Below are 17,449 nucleotides of genomic sequence, written 5' to 3'. Positions count from 1 at the left end.
CACAAGTGTGTAACATTTGATCCAATTCTACCAACAGGGGGCGCTACAATTCAGCAATTAAATTCTCAGTCTGATTTCCATGCTTGCTCCTCTCATGGACACATTTTTGTCAGCCCTTATGTCACCCCCCCACCCCCACCCCCACCCACCCACACACACAGTTATTGATTACAGTTGCTGAAAGCAATCATACTTTGTTCTTGTCATGCTTTATTGTTCTGCTACTTCTTATTTCACATTCCGTATGTTTTCTGTCCCTTTTCAGCTGCTGCACACTAGAAAAACCATTCAAATGTCAAACTGTGCAGCTCATTCAGCAGATGTGTGCTATTACTTTTCTGTTTTTTGACATATTCTAGTAAGTTTATATTACATTTTAAACATCAGAATTTACAATAGCAGTCTATGGGAGGAATTATACAACTCAGTTGGAACCTTTGTCACTTCGAAACTCAACTTCTTAGACATCCCTTATCCTACAGACCCCTTTCAAACTTTAAAACATTCACAAAACTTTAAATTGTCAAAGGTGTATTCAGTGTTGTGATACCTTTTGTACTTTTGGAGCAATATAAACCCAAAGTTAGGGCTTTCACAACAGTTTTCAGACCTCATCAGTGTGTCATGGATCAGACACAGTGTAGAGCAGAAATATTTTAAGACCAGAAAAAAAAAAAATGTCTCACTCCCACAGTTAAATCTTCAAGCACATATCATACCTCAAAATATTGCCACAAGCCTCCTCTCTGTCAAAATAGAAATATATTTCCCATATGTTCTAGTTTTTGTTTTTGAGATTTAAACCTTAATTGATAGGGAGAGCGCTGTCAAGCTCAATCTGCAGGCTGTGCGCCTCCTCAGTCTCCCATTTCTCAAACTTACAGATTCTCTCCTCCTTCGAACACTTTGTAAACATATTGTATGTCATCATGCTCAGCAAGTCCAGGTCCCCTTATTATTATAAGAATGTCGGAGCTGCAACCCTTATTTTTATGCATTTTTATTGAAAGTCTTAATATGAAAATCTGATCTTGCTTACTGTCTGCTGTGTCACGTTAGCTCAGTGCATTGCTGCACTGTAAAAAAGAAAAGTTATTTCACAGAAATTCACTGTATTATTTTACAGTTTTTTTTGTTTTTTCTACATTAAGTGTAAATGCGATAAAAATACAGTAAATTATTTTTATTAAAAATATTCACCATAAAATAAAGGCTGTAATCTGTTAATTAATATAATGGAATATTATAGTTTTTAACAGGATTATTCAATTACTTAATGGTCTTGAATGTTAAATTACATTGAATTCTATGTAAAAATACAAATAATACACATCCTATTACTGAATGTAAAATTAAGGCAACTTTCTGTTTTTTTACAGAAAAACTTAAACTAAATTTAATTTAAAGAAAGTTAAAAAAAAAAAAAAAAAAAAGTTAAAAAATGATAAAACATCTGGCAGCAAAAGTTGCCAAACACTTACCATCAAATAACTGTAAAAAAAAAAAAAAAAAAAACTTTTGTTATTCTACAAAGATTCTTTTTTAAATACAGATATTTATCTGACAGACATTATCTGCATTTATACAGTCCAACTGTTGTAAAATAAAAAAAAAATATAAAATATTGCTAGAATGTTAAATAAATATATAAATGTGCACAAAAAATGAAAAACATTGCAGAAATACCTTGTAAGTTTGATCCCATTTGCAGGCAAAGTTACTCTAGAATTTCAGTACTATTCAGCTTCCAGCAATGCAATGCAATCAATTTCAGCTTTCAGCAATCACATGCAATTTCTTCTGAAATTGCATTTTCAGCAGTTTACACTGCGAGATCAGCAGGAAAACAACAGCATCAGTTTCTTAACCTGCCCTCAGCAGCAGTGAGACAACAGATGACAGATTACTGCCCTTTCTTATTAATGCAACCATTTGTTTTAATTCATCCTTTCATCTTTTATTCTGCTTTCTTTTGTCAAGATGACAGAGACAGACAGACAGACAATAAGACAGACATGGTCGATTATTCACTCCCTCCCTCTTTTTTTTCTGCGGCTCTCTCCCACCGCAGCTCGCCAGTTAAAATAGTTTCTCTAAGCTGTCTGGAACCAATTAGAAACGATCCTTTAACACGCATATCCACGTACAAACAACAACACTCTACTTTTAAAAGCTGACTTTATTACTTTGACCCCACATCACTGGTAGGTGTTTGTGTGTTAGTGTTCTCAGGTTGGCAAAGAACTTGTTTTCTTGTTTTGGGGGCCCAGAGAACATTTCTGCATGGAGTCGAGGGCCAGACGGCTGAAAGGAGAGAAGACAAAGCTGGCTTGTTCGGATCTGGTTAAGACCAGAGGAGGAGGAGGGCTGCAGGAGGAAGAGTAGAGGGAGTTGGAAAAGGGAAAAGTGGGAGTTCTGGAGCAAAAGGCATGAAAGGAAAAAAAGAGGAGGAGAGAGAGATGGCGAAGTGAGGAGGGGAGGAGAAAATGAAAGAAGGGGGTGGAAGAGAGGAAAAGGAGAAGGGAGGAGGGGGCCCAGTTTCAATCTGTCGCCACAAGAAATCTGTGTGTGGTTTAAATGCAGCCCGGAGTCTCTTCAGTAAGCTTGTGTGTGTGTATGTTTGTGTACAGAAAGTGAGTGAAGAACATACAGCAGCATGGTCAGCCGGTGAGTAAAGCTTTCCCATTCTTTTCTTTAATGGTTTTGCATGTAAAAGGTTAGAAACTTAAACACAAAACACATTTTTTTGGAAATTACCTTTCAAGGCTGAAATGTGTTGATATAACAGAAAGCAGCTTACAGACGCCACTCTGTGACGTTTCTTGTTTTTCTGTAGAAAAAGACTTGATGATGAGTCAACTGTGTGGGTTTTGGATTATGTAAAGTTTTCCACAAGACTTCCTCCACTTCTTTTTTAACTGTAAACAGGACAAAAATCAAACGCAGCAGGAAAAAAATGCAGCAGTGAGACACACAATAAAACTTAAAAACGATGATATCTGCACCGTTGAAAAATACCTCGGTTAAATACCTGAGTTTCTGCTGCAGCCTCTGGACTTCTTAAATCTTTTGCTGGTTTTATGGTATCAAAGGAGATGCAGACAAACGTCATTTGTGCAGTTTTTCAGGGCTAATGGCAAAATGAGGGTCTGGTTTTCTGGATGCAAAACTCCCACCATTTCTTATTATCATTTAGCATTTTACAGCAATAGTCAATCCTCCAAGCTGTCTTTCTTTGTTCCTGTCTTCAGTTATTACCTCCTAACAAAAACTACCCTGTCGTGAAAATTTTATCAACCATTCAGCTTTTTTAAAGAATAATCTCACTGCAAGATCCATTCAGTAGCTGTTCTGCAGATTTCCATATCACATAATCTTCCTCAGCAGATGGAGTTTGGATGTTCAAGTTTCCATATTTTCTGAGCACTTTAATGGACTGCTTTGATTATTTTAATATACTACTTTTTCTTTCTAATATATTTTTTTATGATTATTTTCCATTTCATTGAACAGCAGATACTACAAACAATGCAGTCCACACATTTCATCATTCCCTCAACCCCAGGCCACAAACAAAGAACAAAAACAGTGCTTCAATTGTATACAATAAGCCAAGATACAAAATGTTCATTAAACAATATTTCTTATAAAAACTCTTTTTTGCATTTTGCATTTTCCAAATATAAGATACAAGGTGACCAAAAATCCTAGAAAGTATGATTGTTTTCCATCCACAGCTTCTCAAGGGGAAGAAAATAAGATATTTAATCAGGACATAAATTAAAAGGTAGAGCAGTCTACATTTTATACAACATTTTAATTTTAAAAAACTTTAATCCCATAACAACTGCGCACTTCCACCTCCTGTGGAAGATTGTGTGATGCAATCAAAAGCTCCAGAACAGCAACTAAATGGACCAAGTTCAAGAGGGAACTTTAAATCTGAGCTCCTTTGTAGTTTAGAGAGTCAAGTTACTGTAATGTAAAAGGCCTTTCACAGTAGAAAAGAAGCAGCTGCCTCAGTTTCAGGGTCCTGGTATTGTGCTCGCTGGCTCGCTGTCACACTGTCATCACGTACTAGGACACTTGAATAGAACAGAGCCATTGTTATTGTTATCAGTAACACCTTTGCTTCAAGTGACAAGTCAAGTTTTGTTATGTTGTGGAATTATTTTTATTAAATTCAGTTATTGATTGTTGTCAGAGTGGAGCATCCAGCAGCAGGCTACAAGAAGATCTTTGAGACTGTGGAGGAGCTGAATGAACCGACACCTGCTAAGATCACTGGTAGGAAACACAACAGGATGTTCAACTTTATTTTATAGTTGACAATAGAGAGTCTCTGTTAATGTCACTAATGTTGAAATAATTTGACATTTCAGGAAATACAAGGTAACGCTCTATTTGACGGGTCTTTTAATTTTATACTTAGAAATTTAGAATTTAGAATTTATTTTTTCAGTTTGCATATACAAAGTCATTTTTCATACATATATAAACACAGAAAAATAGACAGATACTTAAATAGAGCAGCTCAAAACAGCACAACAAAACAAAACAATTGAAACAAGGCATAAACAAAACAATCAAAACAAACAAAAACAAAACAATACAGAACAAAACAACACAGATCCATAACAGCTCACAGATCCTGTAGCCTGTCTTTCTATGCCAGTCGCTCTCTCTGATCGTCCATTTCATATTTGTTTAATATGTTATTTTTAAACATTTGTTTAAATTTACTAAATGTTTCACATGTTTTCTTTTCCTCACTACAGCTGTTCCATAAATTAACTCCTTTGACTGTAATACATTGATATTTTTACATTGGTCCTCACTAATTACTTCTTGAACATACAAAACAGCTTTTGGATATTTTCAGGTACTAATTGATTATACCTTTGTACATGATTTGAACCATTTTAAGTTTAAATTTAAGTTTGCTGCTGCTGTGTAATTGTCAGTTATTGGGACATTATTTTGAAAGGGTCATGTAATGTTGGTAGTAAACAGTATAATGTGCTCATTACAGTTTTAGATAAGAAAGAATCAAATATGCTAATATGTAGTTTGACACACAAAACTACACAATGAAAACTTCATCAGTTAAGAATCAAATTTATTAAGTTTTATTTTTGCAAATTAACAACTATATATGAACCCAAATATACTGAGTACCAACCAACTCAACCAACTTCACACTTCCATTTTTTTTGTATAATTCATACTAAATTGCACCACCCTTTTTGCTATATAAAAATTAAACATTAAATACCTGCAAATTACTCAGAAAAATCTAGGAAATTAGTATAAAATTAAAGGACTTGTAGCTTTCTGGTTGAGACTTAGAGAAGTTTGATTCCACTCAAGAGTGATATCAAACTTCTCATCTATCTATCTATCTATAAGCTAGTTATTGAGGTTGTCATTATTATAAAATGTAGATATTTATAAATCATGTGTATATAAACACAATCACTAAACTACAGCGTGTGTCATCCTGTGTGTGCTTGCAGGTGTTTTACCATCATGGCTGGGCGGCAGTCTTCTCAGGATGGGACCGGGTCTTTTCGAAGTAGGGGATGAACCTTTCTACCATCTGTTTGACGGACAGGCTCTCATGCACAAGTTTGACCTGAAGAACGGTCAGGTGACCTACTACAGGAAGTAAGCACAGTGCTCATTATCTTACAAAACGCTTCCCTTTTTCTGCTTTTGTTTCTTTCTCTCATTTCTTTCTTTTGTGTTTTTATATGACTTTAACATCTGTTATACACCGTGAATTAAATTTACTCACATGAACTACTGATTACTTTTTGGTAACCAGATTTCTTTTAATCTTACATGTAATTTTTGTTAGTGCAGATGTTTGCTGCTGAGGAAAAGAGTAGACAGTATCCACATCCAAACTGGAATGTTGCAAAGGAAGGAAAAAAAAATTTAAAAATCAAAACTGGAGCCACAGACCACAAAAATTCTTCTGTTAAGCAGAATCAGTGGTGTGTTTCATGGCTTTCATAATAAGACAGTTTACTCAAGGTGAATAGAAAATAAATATCTTGTGTCTTCATGGTTCTCTGGCACATTACGGTATATATGTTTGTTATCTTTCTGCACAGGTTTATTAAGACAGATGCATATGTTCGTGCCATGGCAGAGAACAGAGTTGTCATCACTGAGTTTGGCACGGCAGCTTACCCAGACCCCTGCAAAAACATCTTCTCCAGGTGAGCCTGAACCCTGACTATTGATCAGACATAATCGAATCAATTACATAGTGCAGAAAACAGCTGCTGCACTGCTCTCTGTGGATTGAAACATTCAAACATCGGGAATGGATGAGATGGTTCCAAACAGAGTTACAATTTGCTGCTTGTTACATAGCAGCCATTAGTGGAGCGACTGCAGGGGCTGAGGGGGTGGCCGCCCCAGGGCACATGCTCAGTAGGGGCCCCACTGGGGACGTAGTGTGCGACCCCTCTAGGCCACAATGTGGGTTGCAATGGCAGAGTGGCGCTGTCCATATTGCTGCTTGTTGACTCTGTGTGACGTGAAGTCTGCAGAAACAGTGATTCAAAGTTTATGACTGACCTCATGGAAAACTTGAGCCAAAATATGAAATATTCATGTCTTTTTATGTTTGTGGTGAATGAAACTCGCCAGACGAAGTTTCAGCTGTCTGAGTCTTAAGAGCTATTGTGCATTTGTGTGTGGATGAGGCCAAACTATCCAACCTCACTTTGCTGTGCGTTGAGCGGGACATAAACACTTGTTTAGTGGTTGGCAGGTTTGCCACCATGAAGGAGAGGAGGATGAAGTTTTAAAAAGGGAGCGTGATATGTGCAAAGTTTGTTAAACTGTTCGGATTATTTTGCTCTATGGAGGATGGTGGACTGACGTTGCACTAAACTAGAGCAGGCTGAGCAGGGACAACAATTAGTGAGTGAAACATCCATAATTAGTCTTTATTAACTTAAAGTGTGTAGTGTTGTAGACCGCCATGTCTGTTTAATGTTTATGTTATTCCTGTGTAAGAAAGACATGGTATTGAGACAGTGCACCTGGCCTGTCACTGTTTATTGGTAGTGATGCTGAACTATTCGTCAATCAGTGCACATAGAGCACCGCATGCTGTTCTCAGAGCTGAAATATTTGAACACGACTGGCAACCTGAGGCCTGCTCAGCACAATAAGTGACGATTTGTATTTATAGATAGGATATATCGCTGCTTTACAGTTCTGAATTTTAAAATGACTTAATCAGAAGGGCCCCTTGAGAATGCTGTGCCCCTCTGTGCTTCGCCCCTGCCTATGGGAGATTTTGGACCGACGTGTTAGACAGAGCTCTCCACCACCATCATCAAAACAACAAATGAGGGAATATCTTTTTGAAGTATATATTTAAAAAAAAAGTGGCGATTTTGAAATTTTTTATTTTAATGTATGTATTGTATGTTTTTTCTAATGGACTCTGAGTTTGACAGTAAAGTTGACATAACATGACATAAACGTGTTCAAATCATCGATAACTAATAAGCAGATAAGAATAGGTGCCACCGTAATGCAGAAATGACAGAGCTTGTCACTCCAGCACAGACCATCAGAGACCTGGATAATATGAGACTCATACAGGAAAATCCTGATCATGACTAAAACCAGGACAAGTGGTAACAGGCAAACAGTGTTCATGTAAAAGTGCTTAATAACAGGCTGTGTGTTGTTGTTGACACGTTACAGACCAGTGATGTGAACCCAGTGATGTGGCAAAAATCTCAATCAAGTGTGTCCTGCACAGTGTGTCAAAAGTACATAAATGTACATAAATGTACATAAATCTATCTATCTGGTGACCCTTGGGATGGGCCAAACCCCTAGGTTGGGAATCACTGGACTAAACTAGCTAACTGTATATAAAGTAGTTGAAACTAGCTCCACCTCCAGCAGCTACAACAGTAACATGCTGCTCTAACACTGATGCTTCACTATTAATAATCTAATGATATCATATATAATAATATATCAGTCAGAGGGAACAAACCACTACTTTTACTGCAATACTTTAACTACAGTTTGCTGCTAATACTTATGTACTTTTACTTGAGTAGGATTTTTCATGCAGGACATTTACTTGTAATGGAGCATTTTTACATTTCTGTATTAGTACTTTTACTTAAGCAAAGGATCCGAATACTTCCTCCACCACTGGAAAACTTGTTATAACACAATATAGTAATAGTGTTATAGTGATATGTATCTGTGGTGCTGCACTGATAGTAGTTGCTCGTCTTCTCCAGGTGGAGGCAGTATGGGACAAACTAAACAGCATTGCTTTCTGAGGTTTCTGATGGAACATGAAGCTGTTTTAACTATAAACACATGATGTTTGAGCGCGTGCGTTGTCACAGCTGTTTGTTGTAAAGTGTGCAGAGTGTAAAAAGACTGGGTCCCGCTGTATTACTCAGGCTGGACTACAGCGTCTATTCACAGGCGCGATCCCACTACTGAGCGGCACGGGGGCTTTGACCTGCTCCGTCTCCGACCTGGGCCGGTGCACCCCTCCTTAGACGACCTGGTGTTCCCGGGCTCCCCCAGGAGCACCATATCGATACCGAACTTAGCGCGGACACCCGATCTGCATAGTCCGCTGCAGCTCAGAGCTCCTGAGCTCAAACGATCCTCCAGCCTCAGCCTCCCGGTAGCTTGGATTACAGGCGCGCGCCACCGCACCCGGCGAGATGCACTTGCATCCGTCGGAGTTTTGGGATTTAACAAAGGTGATGTCACCAAGAAGCACGCTCCATCTAGCGGCGAAAATTACGAACTACAGTGTTGAAGGTTCATCAAGCAAGTCAACAGTTTCCCAAAGATGAACACACTGATAATGCCTCATGTTTTTTAAAAAAGATACATGGTTTTATAACATGTCTTCATGGCAAATTGTTGCTTTAATTTATGCCCATTATGAATTTATTGATATCATCCTACAATAGCCTATATATACAGACGGCTGAGAAATTAAAGGAAAAACTGGTATAGGTCTGAGTGCTTGAACCCTACGGTGAGGGGATCTGGTGGCTCTGTTATGCTGTGGGGGGCATTTTGCTGGCATTGTTTGGGTCCACTTGTCCCCTTAGAGGGAAGGGTCACTGCAAATCAATACAAAGTTGTTCTGAGTCATCACCTTTATCCTATAATGAAACATTTCTATCCTGATGGGAGTGGTCTCTTCCAGGATGACTGCCCTAATTCATAGGTTCACTAGGAGTCACTGAACGGTCTGATTAGTATGAAAATGATGTGAATCATATGCTGTGGCCTTCGCAGTCACCAGCTCTCAAGCCAATTGAACACCTATAGGCATAAATGGAGCGACCGCAGGGGCAGAGGGGGCGGCCACCCCAGGGCCCACACTCAGTAGGGGCCCTGCTGGGGACGTAGTGCGTGACCCTTCTAGGCAGTGCAGCAGGTTAAAAGGGGCTCAAGTGTTTAGGTATATTCAAGTCATGTCAGCTTTATGTGTGTAACTTTTCACTAATGTCTGAAGTCTAAATACTGAATACTGTCAACAGTGCGGTCCATAAAGAATAAGACTGGATATCGACTAACTACCACTTCTCCATGTCGATGTGTCTGTGCAGATTCTTTACTTACTTCAGAGGCATTGAGGTGACCGATAACTGCTTAGTGAACGTCTATCCAATCGGTGAAGACTTCTACGCTGTCACAGAGACCAATTACATCACCAAGATTGATCCAGATTCTCTGGAGACTTTAAAGAAGGTGAGAGTTGATTGGTTTACATCATATGAATGAATCTGTTGGACTTGGGGACAAAATTGCACCAATAAAAGTTGTGATTTTCATGTAGTTTCAGAATCCTTAAATACAATATTACTATTTAAGTACCAGGGTTACTTTTTAAGTATTACATATAACATTTAAACTTGAATAAATTATTGCTCTTTTGATTTGGACACAACAAATGTGATGTGCTATAGCAACAGGACATTTTATCACACCTTTATCATGACTCTGACTCTTCACCAGTTCTATTCATTCTCTGCCTTGTGTACATGTATTTATATTATAGGTGGACCTGTGTAAGTACCTCTCAGTGAATGGGGTGACTGCCCATCCCCACATGGACGCAGATGGCACAGTCTACAACATTGGCAACTGCTTTGGCAAGAACATGAGTCTGGCTTATAACATCGTCAAGATCCCACCTGCTCAGAAAGGTCAGTTTGGTTCATACAATAATTCATGATGGATAGATGAATAAGATAGAAAGAAACATAGATAAGAATGAGAGGAAGAAAGAAAGGAAGGAAGGAACATACATAGCTGTAAAATAAAAAGAGACAGAGATAGAGAAACAGAGGTAAAAGTAACATAGATAGATGGAAAGAATAGATAGTAATAGAGACAGAATGGATAGGGAAGGAAAAAAGAAAGGGAGAAACCTTGATAGATGAATAGATGAAAAGAGAGAGGACAAAGAGAGACAAAGAAGGAAAGACAACATTAATATCATACTTGACTGTCAGTATCAATATTGTTGCCTGCAGTGTCACACTGACTCTGGGTATCTTTGTGTTTCCAGACAAATCAGACCCCTTAGAGAAATCCCAGGTCCTGGTTCAACTCCCCAGCAGTGAGAGGTTAAAACCCTCCTACATACACAGGTACTGGGGTAGCTCCCCCATTTCTCATAAATACACTGTGATATTTGACAAAGTCTATACTTTAGAGTGAGACTACGTGACTTTTGAAAGAAGAAATAGAACATACTTTCTTTTACAAATAAAAAATTGAATGCAGAGGTAATAAAATGCTGCACCCTTGTTGACTTCAGTACGCTCAGGGGTTTTGCTGCTACAACCTTAAAGGGGAAATATCTTGCTTTTTGTGATTTTCTGTTATGATGTCAGATATCTGTGTTAACATGTTCAAACTTCCAAAACTTGTGGTTAACGTATCTAGAAATGCTCCTTATAAGTCAAAAACCAGAACGTTGCTGCTCTGAACGTTTAGTTTGCAATTTAATAGTTTTTGGACAACAATGGAGGTATTCGACACAGAGAAATAAGGTGTATCAGGCTTTGGATACACACACAATATTTGTTGACCATAAGAAAAATAAAGAGTATTGCCTTTAATTGGTCTGGTATGACTAGTAGCATATGGTGGCTAATGTTAGCTAGCAAACTTTAGGTAAATATTACTGTATAATGGACATTACTGAGTTAGTTTACTGACTTTATGACTCTTCTCCACTCACATTACTGTTAAAGTATGTTTTATTATTAAAGATTATCCCATAATTTTGGGTGCTGCTTTAAATTTGTACTTGTTTGACAGAGCTTCACCAAAAAACTCTCCAACTCACTGTTTGTGTCTGTGATTGCTCAAAAAGTTGCCACTGCTGGTTATTTATGTGTCTGTCTGTCTCTCTGTTCGTCCGTCCGTAGTTTCGGTATGACAGACAACCATTTTGTGTTTGTGGAGCAGCCGGTGAAGATCAACCTGCTCAAGTTCCTGTCGGCTTGGAGCGTCAGAGGAGCCACATACATGGACTGCTTCGAATCCAACGAGAGCTTGGGGGTAAGTCGGAGAGCGTAGGTTTTGTTTGATTACTCGTGACTGCCTGCACACTTTTGTTCACGTGTGTGTGTGTGTCATTGTAGACCTGGTTCCATCTGGCCACTAAGGACCCAGCAACTTATCTGAGCAGCCACAAGTTCAGAACATCAGCTTTCAACCTCTTTCACCATATTAACGCCTACGAAGACGAGGGATTCATCGTTGTTGACCTCTGCACATGGAAAGGGTGAGCGTGCCGTTGTGTGTGTGAGTCTGTGTGAATTATCTGGTTTTAATCTTTTTCTCTATCTACAGTCATGAATTTGTGTACAACTACCTGTACCTCGCCAACCTGAAGGAGGAGTGGGAAGAGGTGAAGAAAGCAGCGATGAGAGCTCCTCAGCCTGAGGTCAGAAGATACGTACTGCCGCTGGATATACACAGTGTGAGTGCACATACACACACACACACACACACACACACACTGCAATTTAGTGACATCATTTCTCATGTGTTTACTTTTTGTATGTCATTGTTCTGTGAGCTGTCATTATGAAATGTGGTGGAGAAACTGAGGTTTTAGTTAATTTTGTCTCCGTCTCTCTTTTATTTATGTAGCAGTTTTCTCAACAAGGTTACAAAGTGCTTAACAGTGAAGAAGAAAGAATTAACAAATAGCAATTAAAAACAAATAAAAACAAACATGATACATAAATGTCACATAAACTAAATTAAAGAAATTAAGGAAACTTTTTAAAGACATTTGCACAAACCAGTTTATATTGTACATTTAAATACTTATTTGCAAATTATCTCTGAGAGTTGATTTGTCATGTTGCTTCTAACAGATCCAAGCTGGTTTAAGCACAAATGATCCAGAGTAAGATCCACATATCAATAAAGGAAACTCTGACTGTATGGAAGTTTTGTTTTAACTGTATTTAATCATATTATATGATTTAATATATGCCGGAGGTCAAGCTGGAGGCCACAGAGGTTAACATCACACCTGTCTATTTCAATTTCTTCTTTGTGAAGAATGAATGTGCATCATTACTATTTAAACCAGGCTTGAATTAGCCTGATCATTTAGCTCTAAATTAGCTTTGTGGAGCAGCTTAATCCTGGATCAGTTTGTTCAGGCCCTTTTTCTTAACATTCTTTGCAAACTATACCTCAGACTGGAGTGTACTAACAGTTTGTGTGAAAATCCATGTCTGCGTGTGTGTGTGTGTTTAGGAAGAGCAGGGAAAGAACCTGGTCTCTCTGCCCTACACTACAGCTACTGCTGTTCTTCATAGCGACGGAACCATCTGGTTAGAACCTGAAGTCCTCTTTTCTGGACCGAGACAAGGTGACACACACAGCACACAATCACACACACAAAGTACAATCATACACGTGCAAAGCAACACACACATATGCAATGACATCATGCAATCTCATAATTACAAATATTTATATGCTGTAAAATGTGCAACTTTGTGTATCTTACGTGATTATGGCCACTTTCACACAGATGTCGTACAACATTACATACAACTTTTTTAAAAGTACTTTTTGGCATTTTTATGCTTTTACTGGCGTCAACAGTACAGAGATGACAGGAAATGAGGGAAAAAAGAGATGGTAATGACATATTACAAAATCTCACCTTTATTAAATAAAGTTTGAGGCTTTTGATTCATATCTTGCATTGCACTGTAACTTTTATTCTCCTGTTTTATCTCTTATTTTAGCTTATTTTTATTTTGCATTTAACTCTTTTAAATTCTATTTAAATGTGTCTTTCTATAATGTCTTATGTTTCTTTTATATTTTGTCTTAATGCCATTTATGCTTTATTGCCTTTCTTTGCCTCAAGCCACTAGGGCACCATTGATATTATAGACCCCAAATTAATTAAAAGTTTAACTTAAAGGTTCTTTCTTTACTTTAGAAACAGCCACTTGACAAAAACAACAATGCAATTTATTTCTTGTCTCTGAAGTAAACCCTCTTTTTTTGTAATTATGCTTACAGATTTTTTTATTTTGGTCTCTTGTCTCGGCATTATGTATCTCTCGCTGTCTCTCAGCCTTTGAGTTTCCACAGATCAACTACTCTCTGTGTGGTGGGAAGAAGTATTCCTTCGCTTACGGTCTGGGACTCAACCACTTCATCCCTGACAGGGTAGGACCACTTTAATTATTCACAAAAGGAGACAAAAACAGTTTTAAGGCCTGACGTGTGACATAATTGATGCTGCTGTTGATTAATTAACAGCTGTTGGTTGTTTACTGATGACTTGCTGTAGATAGTCAAGCTGAACGTGCAGACCAAAGAGACCTGGGTGTGGCAGGAGGACGAGTGTTATCCATCAGAGCCGCTGTTTGTACCATCGCCAGGAGCTACAGAGGAGGACGATGGTAGGACACATGCTCACACATAATTATACTTTCACACATACACACACACATAAAGCTTCAAGAGTAACACGTAGGTCATTGTAGCTGGAGTGGAGCTGGAGCAGTTGGCTCAGACTCTGGTTGTACTGGGCAGCTTTCAGGTGTGAATGTGTCTAACTGTGTTGTGACTGTGAGTGTGATCAGGAAAAGGAGAGTCTGGCTCTCAGTGAAGCTCCCATGAATAAATAAAAGTTAAAAAACAATGAGCTTTGTTGCATGCCATATCCCTCTCTCAACAGTTGTTGAGATATTTAGCTGGCATTGTAAACCCTTGAGCTTTGCTGCTAGTATAGTAAAAAAGAGAACAAACATCAGAGGTTTAATCTAACTCTTATCCTAATCCGTGCCTGCATATTATAAACTTAAACCTAAATCAAACTGGTAAATTTAAGCCTGATAATGAGGCTGAATTGCAATTTTGTTTTACTTAAGTGTTGGTTCTATAGCAATTGGCATGACTAGCAGTGGCTCAGGGATTTGAAACCAGACTATCTGAACACACACATATTCCCCTTCCTCTGTCTCTGTGCTGCAGGTGTGCTGCTGAGTATTGTGGTGAAGCCGGGGGCAGAGAGACCAGGCTTCCTGCTGGTGCTGGACGCCATGAAACTGACAGAGCTCGCCAGGGCAGAGGTCAACACCATCATCCCTGTGACCTTCCACGGCATGTACAGACCATGATCCTGACTGTCATCCTACAGTAACTTGTTCAAGATACATCCTAAAATACACCAGTCATGTTTACTTTCCTGCCAGCCGGCTAGATTTTTCAAATAGAAATGGACTTCAAATAAATTTTTGGGTTTTGTTTTTTTTTTTTGTTTTTTTGCCAAGCTGCTGATGAAGTATATTAACTGTTTATAACTAAATGTGAGATTAAACTCACCCAAAGTCAGTTAACGCTGAGAAATTTACTGTAAAACACTTAATCATGAGCAGTAAATAAGTAAAATGAGGTACATTAAATGAATAAATGAGTGAACTGAACCCATAAATTATGTACAGAGCAACATTTCTGTTTATAAAGAGGGTGTTTTCTTGTAATATCTGATCCATATGCTGTATATTTTTATTTAGCCAGATATCTGTGGTTAATGGGATTCTTTGTTGAAACTGAAGCATTATTTTTCTTCAGCAAGCATTTTGGGGCAAACTGTATTACAAAAACATTCTACATTTTTTCTGCTTAATGAATATTATTTCCATTTCTCCTTCACATTAATGGACCTGTAAAACACAACCAATTACAACAGTATATATTTCATCCAGACAGTTCAACTATGTGTCTTGTTAACATGGAGAAAAACAGTGCATGTGAAAAGAGAAATCACTCTGTTTTTGTAACCACTAAGCAAAAACATCCACATTTTCTACAAAGAAACCATTTTAATTCATAATTAAAATGGGATCTGCATGTTTGTGAAATCCTACTTGTAATGCAGGAGCAACAATTAAGTACAAACGCTAGTTTTACAATAGATATTTTAAAATGTATTTACTTTTTTTTCTTTTACACAAATAAAAGTGATTACATTTAATTGATTATTTCACATTTGTAATTACATGATTTCTTACAGTGCAATTGTTTTGACAACAGTTACTGTAAAATAAATTGTCACTGGGAAATGTATGATTTAGTTAAAGCTCCTGTGAGCTGCAAATGGAAAATTACATGCACTGAGTGACTTTATGTTGGTCAAGGTGTAGTGAACCTTCATGTTTTTACAAGTATCTCAAGTACCTTTGAAGTTCCCAAGAACTGGAAGAGAGGCCTCTTTTATGGAGATAAATTTCTATAAAAACACATTTCCATCCTCTATTTGGCAGATAATTGTTCTATGGCATTTAAGATGCAAAATATGCAAATATGAGGTGATCAATAAAAGATCATATGTGCATATAAAGCGACCACAGGGTCATCATGTTCATCATGTCCTATGAAATGGAAAAGATTGAAATATGTTGTGTTTACAGCTCGGTTCGCTGCCCCCAAGTGGCCATTTTGGTGCAGTGTCCATGCTAACACCTTTGCATTCAGCATGTGCAATAATTTGAGTAAATATGGAGTATGAAATGTGAAATATAATAATTTTATGTAACCAGGAAGATACTTTACTGAAATTGAAAGTGTCTTTTACAGCAGTTAAAGCCAAGACAGCAGCAGCACATAGTCATAGAACACATGACACAAACCTAAAAAGATTTAATATGAAGAGAGTAATCAATAATCAACAATACACCTGAGATCAGTAACATAATGAAAAAGTATAAGCCAGCTAATAGGTGGGAAGCGAGTGAGTTTAAATATCATGAAATAAACATTAAAAAGAAAGTGGAAAATTTGCTGAATTTAATGATGATTATTCATTTAGTGTTGATTGATTCTTGTGTATTAATAGTAGTTGAATAATGAGAAATTGACTCAAACAGTCAAGGGTTGGGTTGTGGATTAGAGGACACTGGTTAGAGAGATTTTTTAAGAGTAAATTCAACTGAAATTGTAGCCACTTAACATAAATCACAAAATACAAAAACAATGAGGTCTATTTGAGGAAATGAATACAATTAAAGGCTAAATGATTTACAATAATTAAACAGACTAATTCAAATATAAAAATAAATACTGTAGAATAAATAAAAGTAGAGACTAGTGATATAACCCAAACTAGAATATACTATTTAAACATAACAGTGAGGTCATCTTTGCCAAATGTCCACAGCGCCTATATTTCCTGAACAAACTCTGCAAGCTCCAGGCTCATCAATCAGTTCTGCAAGCTTTTTATAGGTGGTGCATCGAATCCATCCTCACTTTCAACATAACAGCTTGGTAGGTTGGGAACCACTGGACTAAACTGTAGCTAACTGTATATAAAGTAGTTGAAACTTAAGTAGGACGTCCCATGCAGGACTTTTACGTGTAATGAAGTATTTTTACATAGCTGTATTTATATTTTTACTTAAGTAAAGGATCTGAATACTTCTTCCACCACTGTGTATGACTTCACACATTTCAACTTTATATGGAGACTTGGGGGTCTCCTCTGTGGATTATTTGGCTTCCTGAAAACACTGCCGTGACCCGGATTCGAACCGGGGTTGCTGCGGCCACAACGCAGAGTACTAACCACTATACGATCACGGCGAGCTGTACTTCAGATGGGAAGCTGCATGTTTCCACAGAGATACTTCGTACTTATATTAGTCAAGACATTCCAATGGATGAAGATCCTGCATGAAAAGTCCTACTTAAGTTAAAGGTCATAAGTATTATCAGCTTGATGTAGTTAAAGTATTGCAGTAAAAGTAGTGGTTTGGTCCCTCTGATTGATATATTATTATATATGACATCATTAGATTATTAATAGTGAGGCATCAGTGTTAGAGCAGCATGTTGCTGTTGTAGCTGCTGGAGGTGG

General features: G+C 37.7%; 1 protein-coding gene and 1 non-coding gene across 2 annotated transcripts; one reads left to right on the top strand and one right to left on the bottom strand.

Moving 5' to 3' along the window:
- The first annotated feature begins 2,553 nt into the window (after nt 1–2,553).
- LOC121900546 (retinal Mueller cells isomerohydrolase-like) lies at nt 2,554–14,845 on the top strand. The gene is made up of 14 exons (XM_042416959.1): nt 2,554–2,667; nt 4,205–4,287; nt 5,517–5,667; nt 6,120–6,227; nt 9,639–9,780; nt 10,091–10,238; nt 10,604–10,685; nt 11,472–11,604; nt 11,688–11,830; nt 11,899–12,028; nt 12,823–12,937; nt 13,661–13,755; nt 13,880–13,991; nt 14,566–14,845. Exons 1-14 carry the CDS (start codon nt 2,657–2,659, stop codon nt 14,709–14,711), a joined length of 1,599 nt encoding a protein of 532 aa, XP_042272893.1. The 5' UTR covers nt 2,554–2,656; the 3' UTR covers nt 14,712–14,845.
- A 2,258-nt stretch (nt 14,846–17,103) lies between these two features.
- On the bottom strand, nt 17,104–17,175 carry trnah-gug. The gene has a single exon. It is a non-coding gene; the product is annotated as a tRNA-His (tRNA).
- Nucleotides 17,176–17,449: the final 274 nt, after the last annotated feature.

The sequence above is a fragment of the Thunnus maccoyii genome, chromosome 7, assembly GCF_910596095.1.
Source record: "Thunnus maccoyii chromosome 7, fThuMac1.1, whole genome shotgun sequence".
Lineage (NCBI taxonomy): Eukaryota > Metazoa > Chordata > Actinopteri > Scombriformes > Scombridae > Thunnus > Thunnus maccoyii.
Note: the sequence above shows the minus strand (reverse complement) of the source record. Positions and strands in the feature narration are given on the sequence as shown.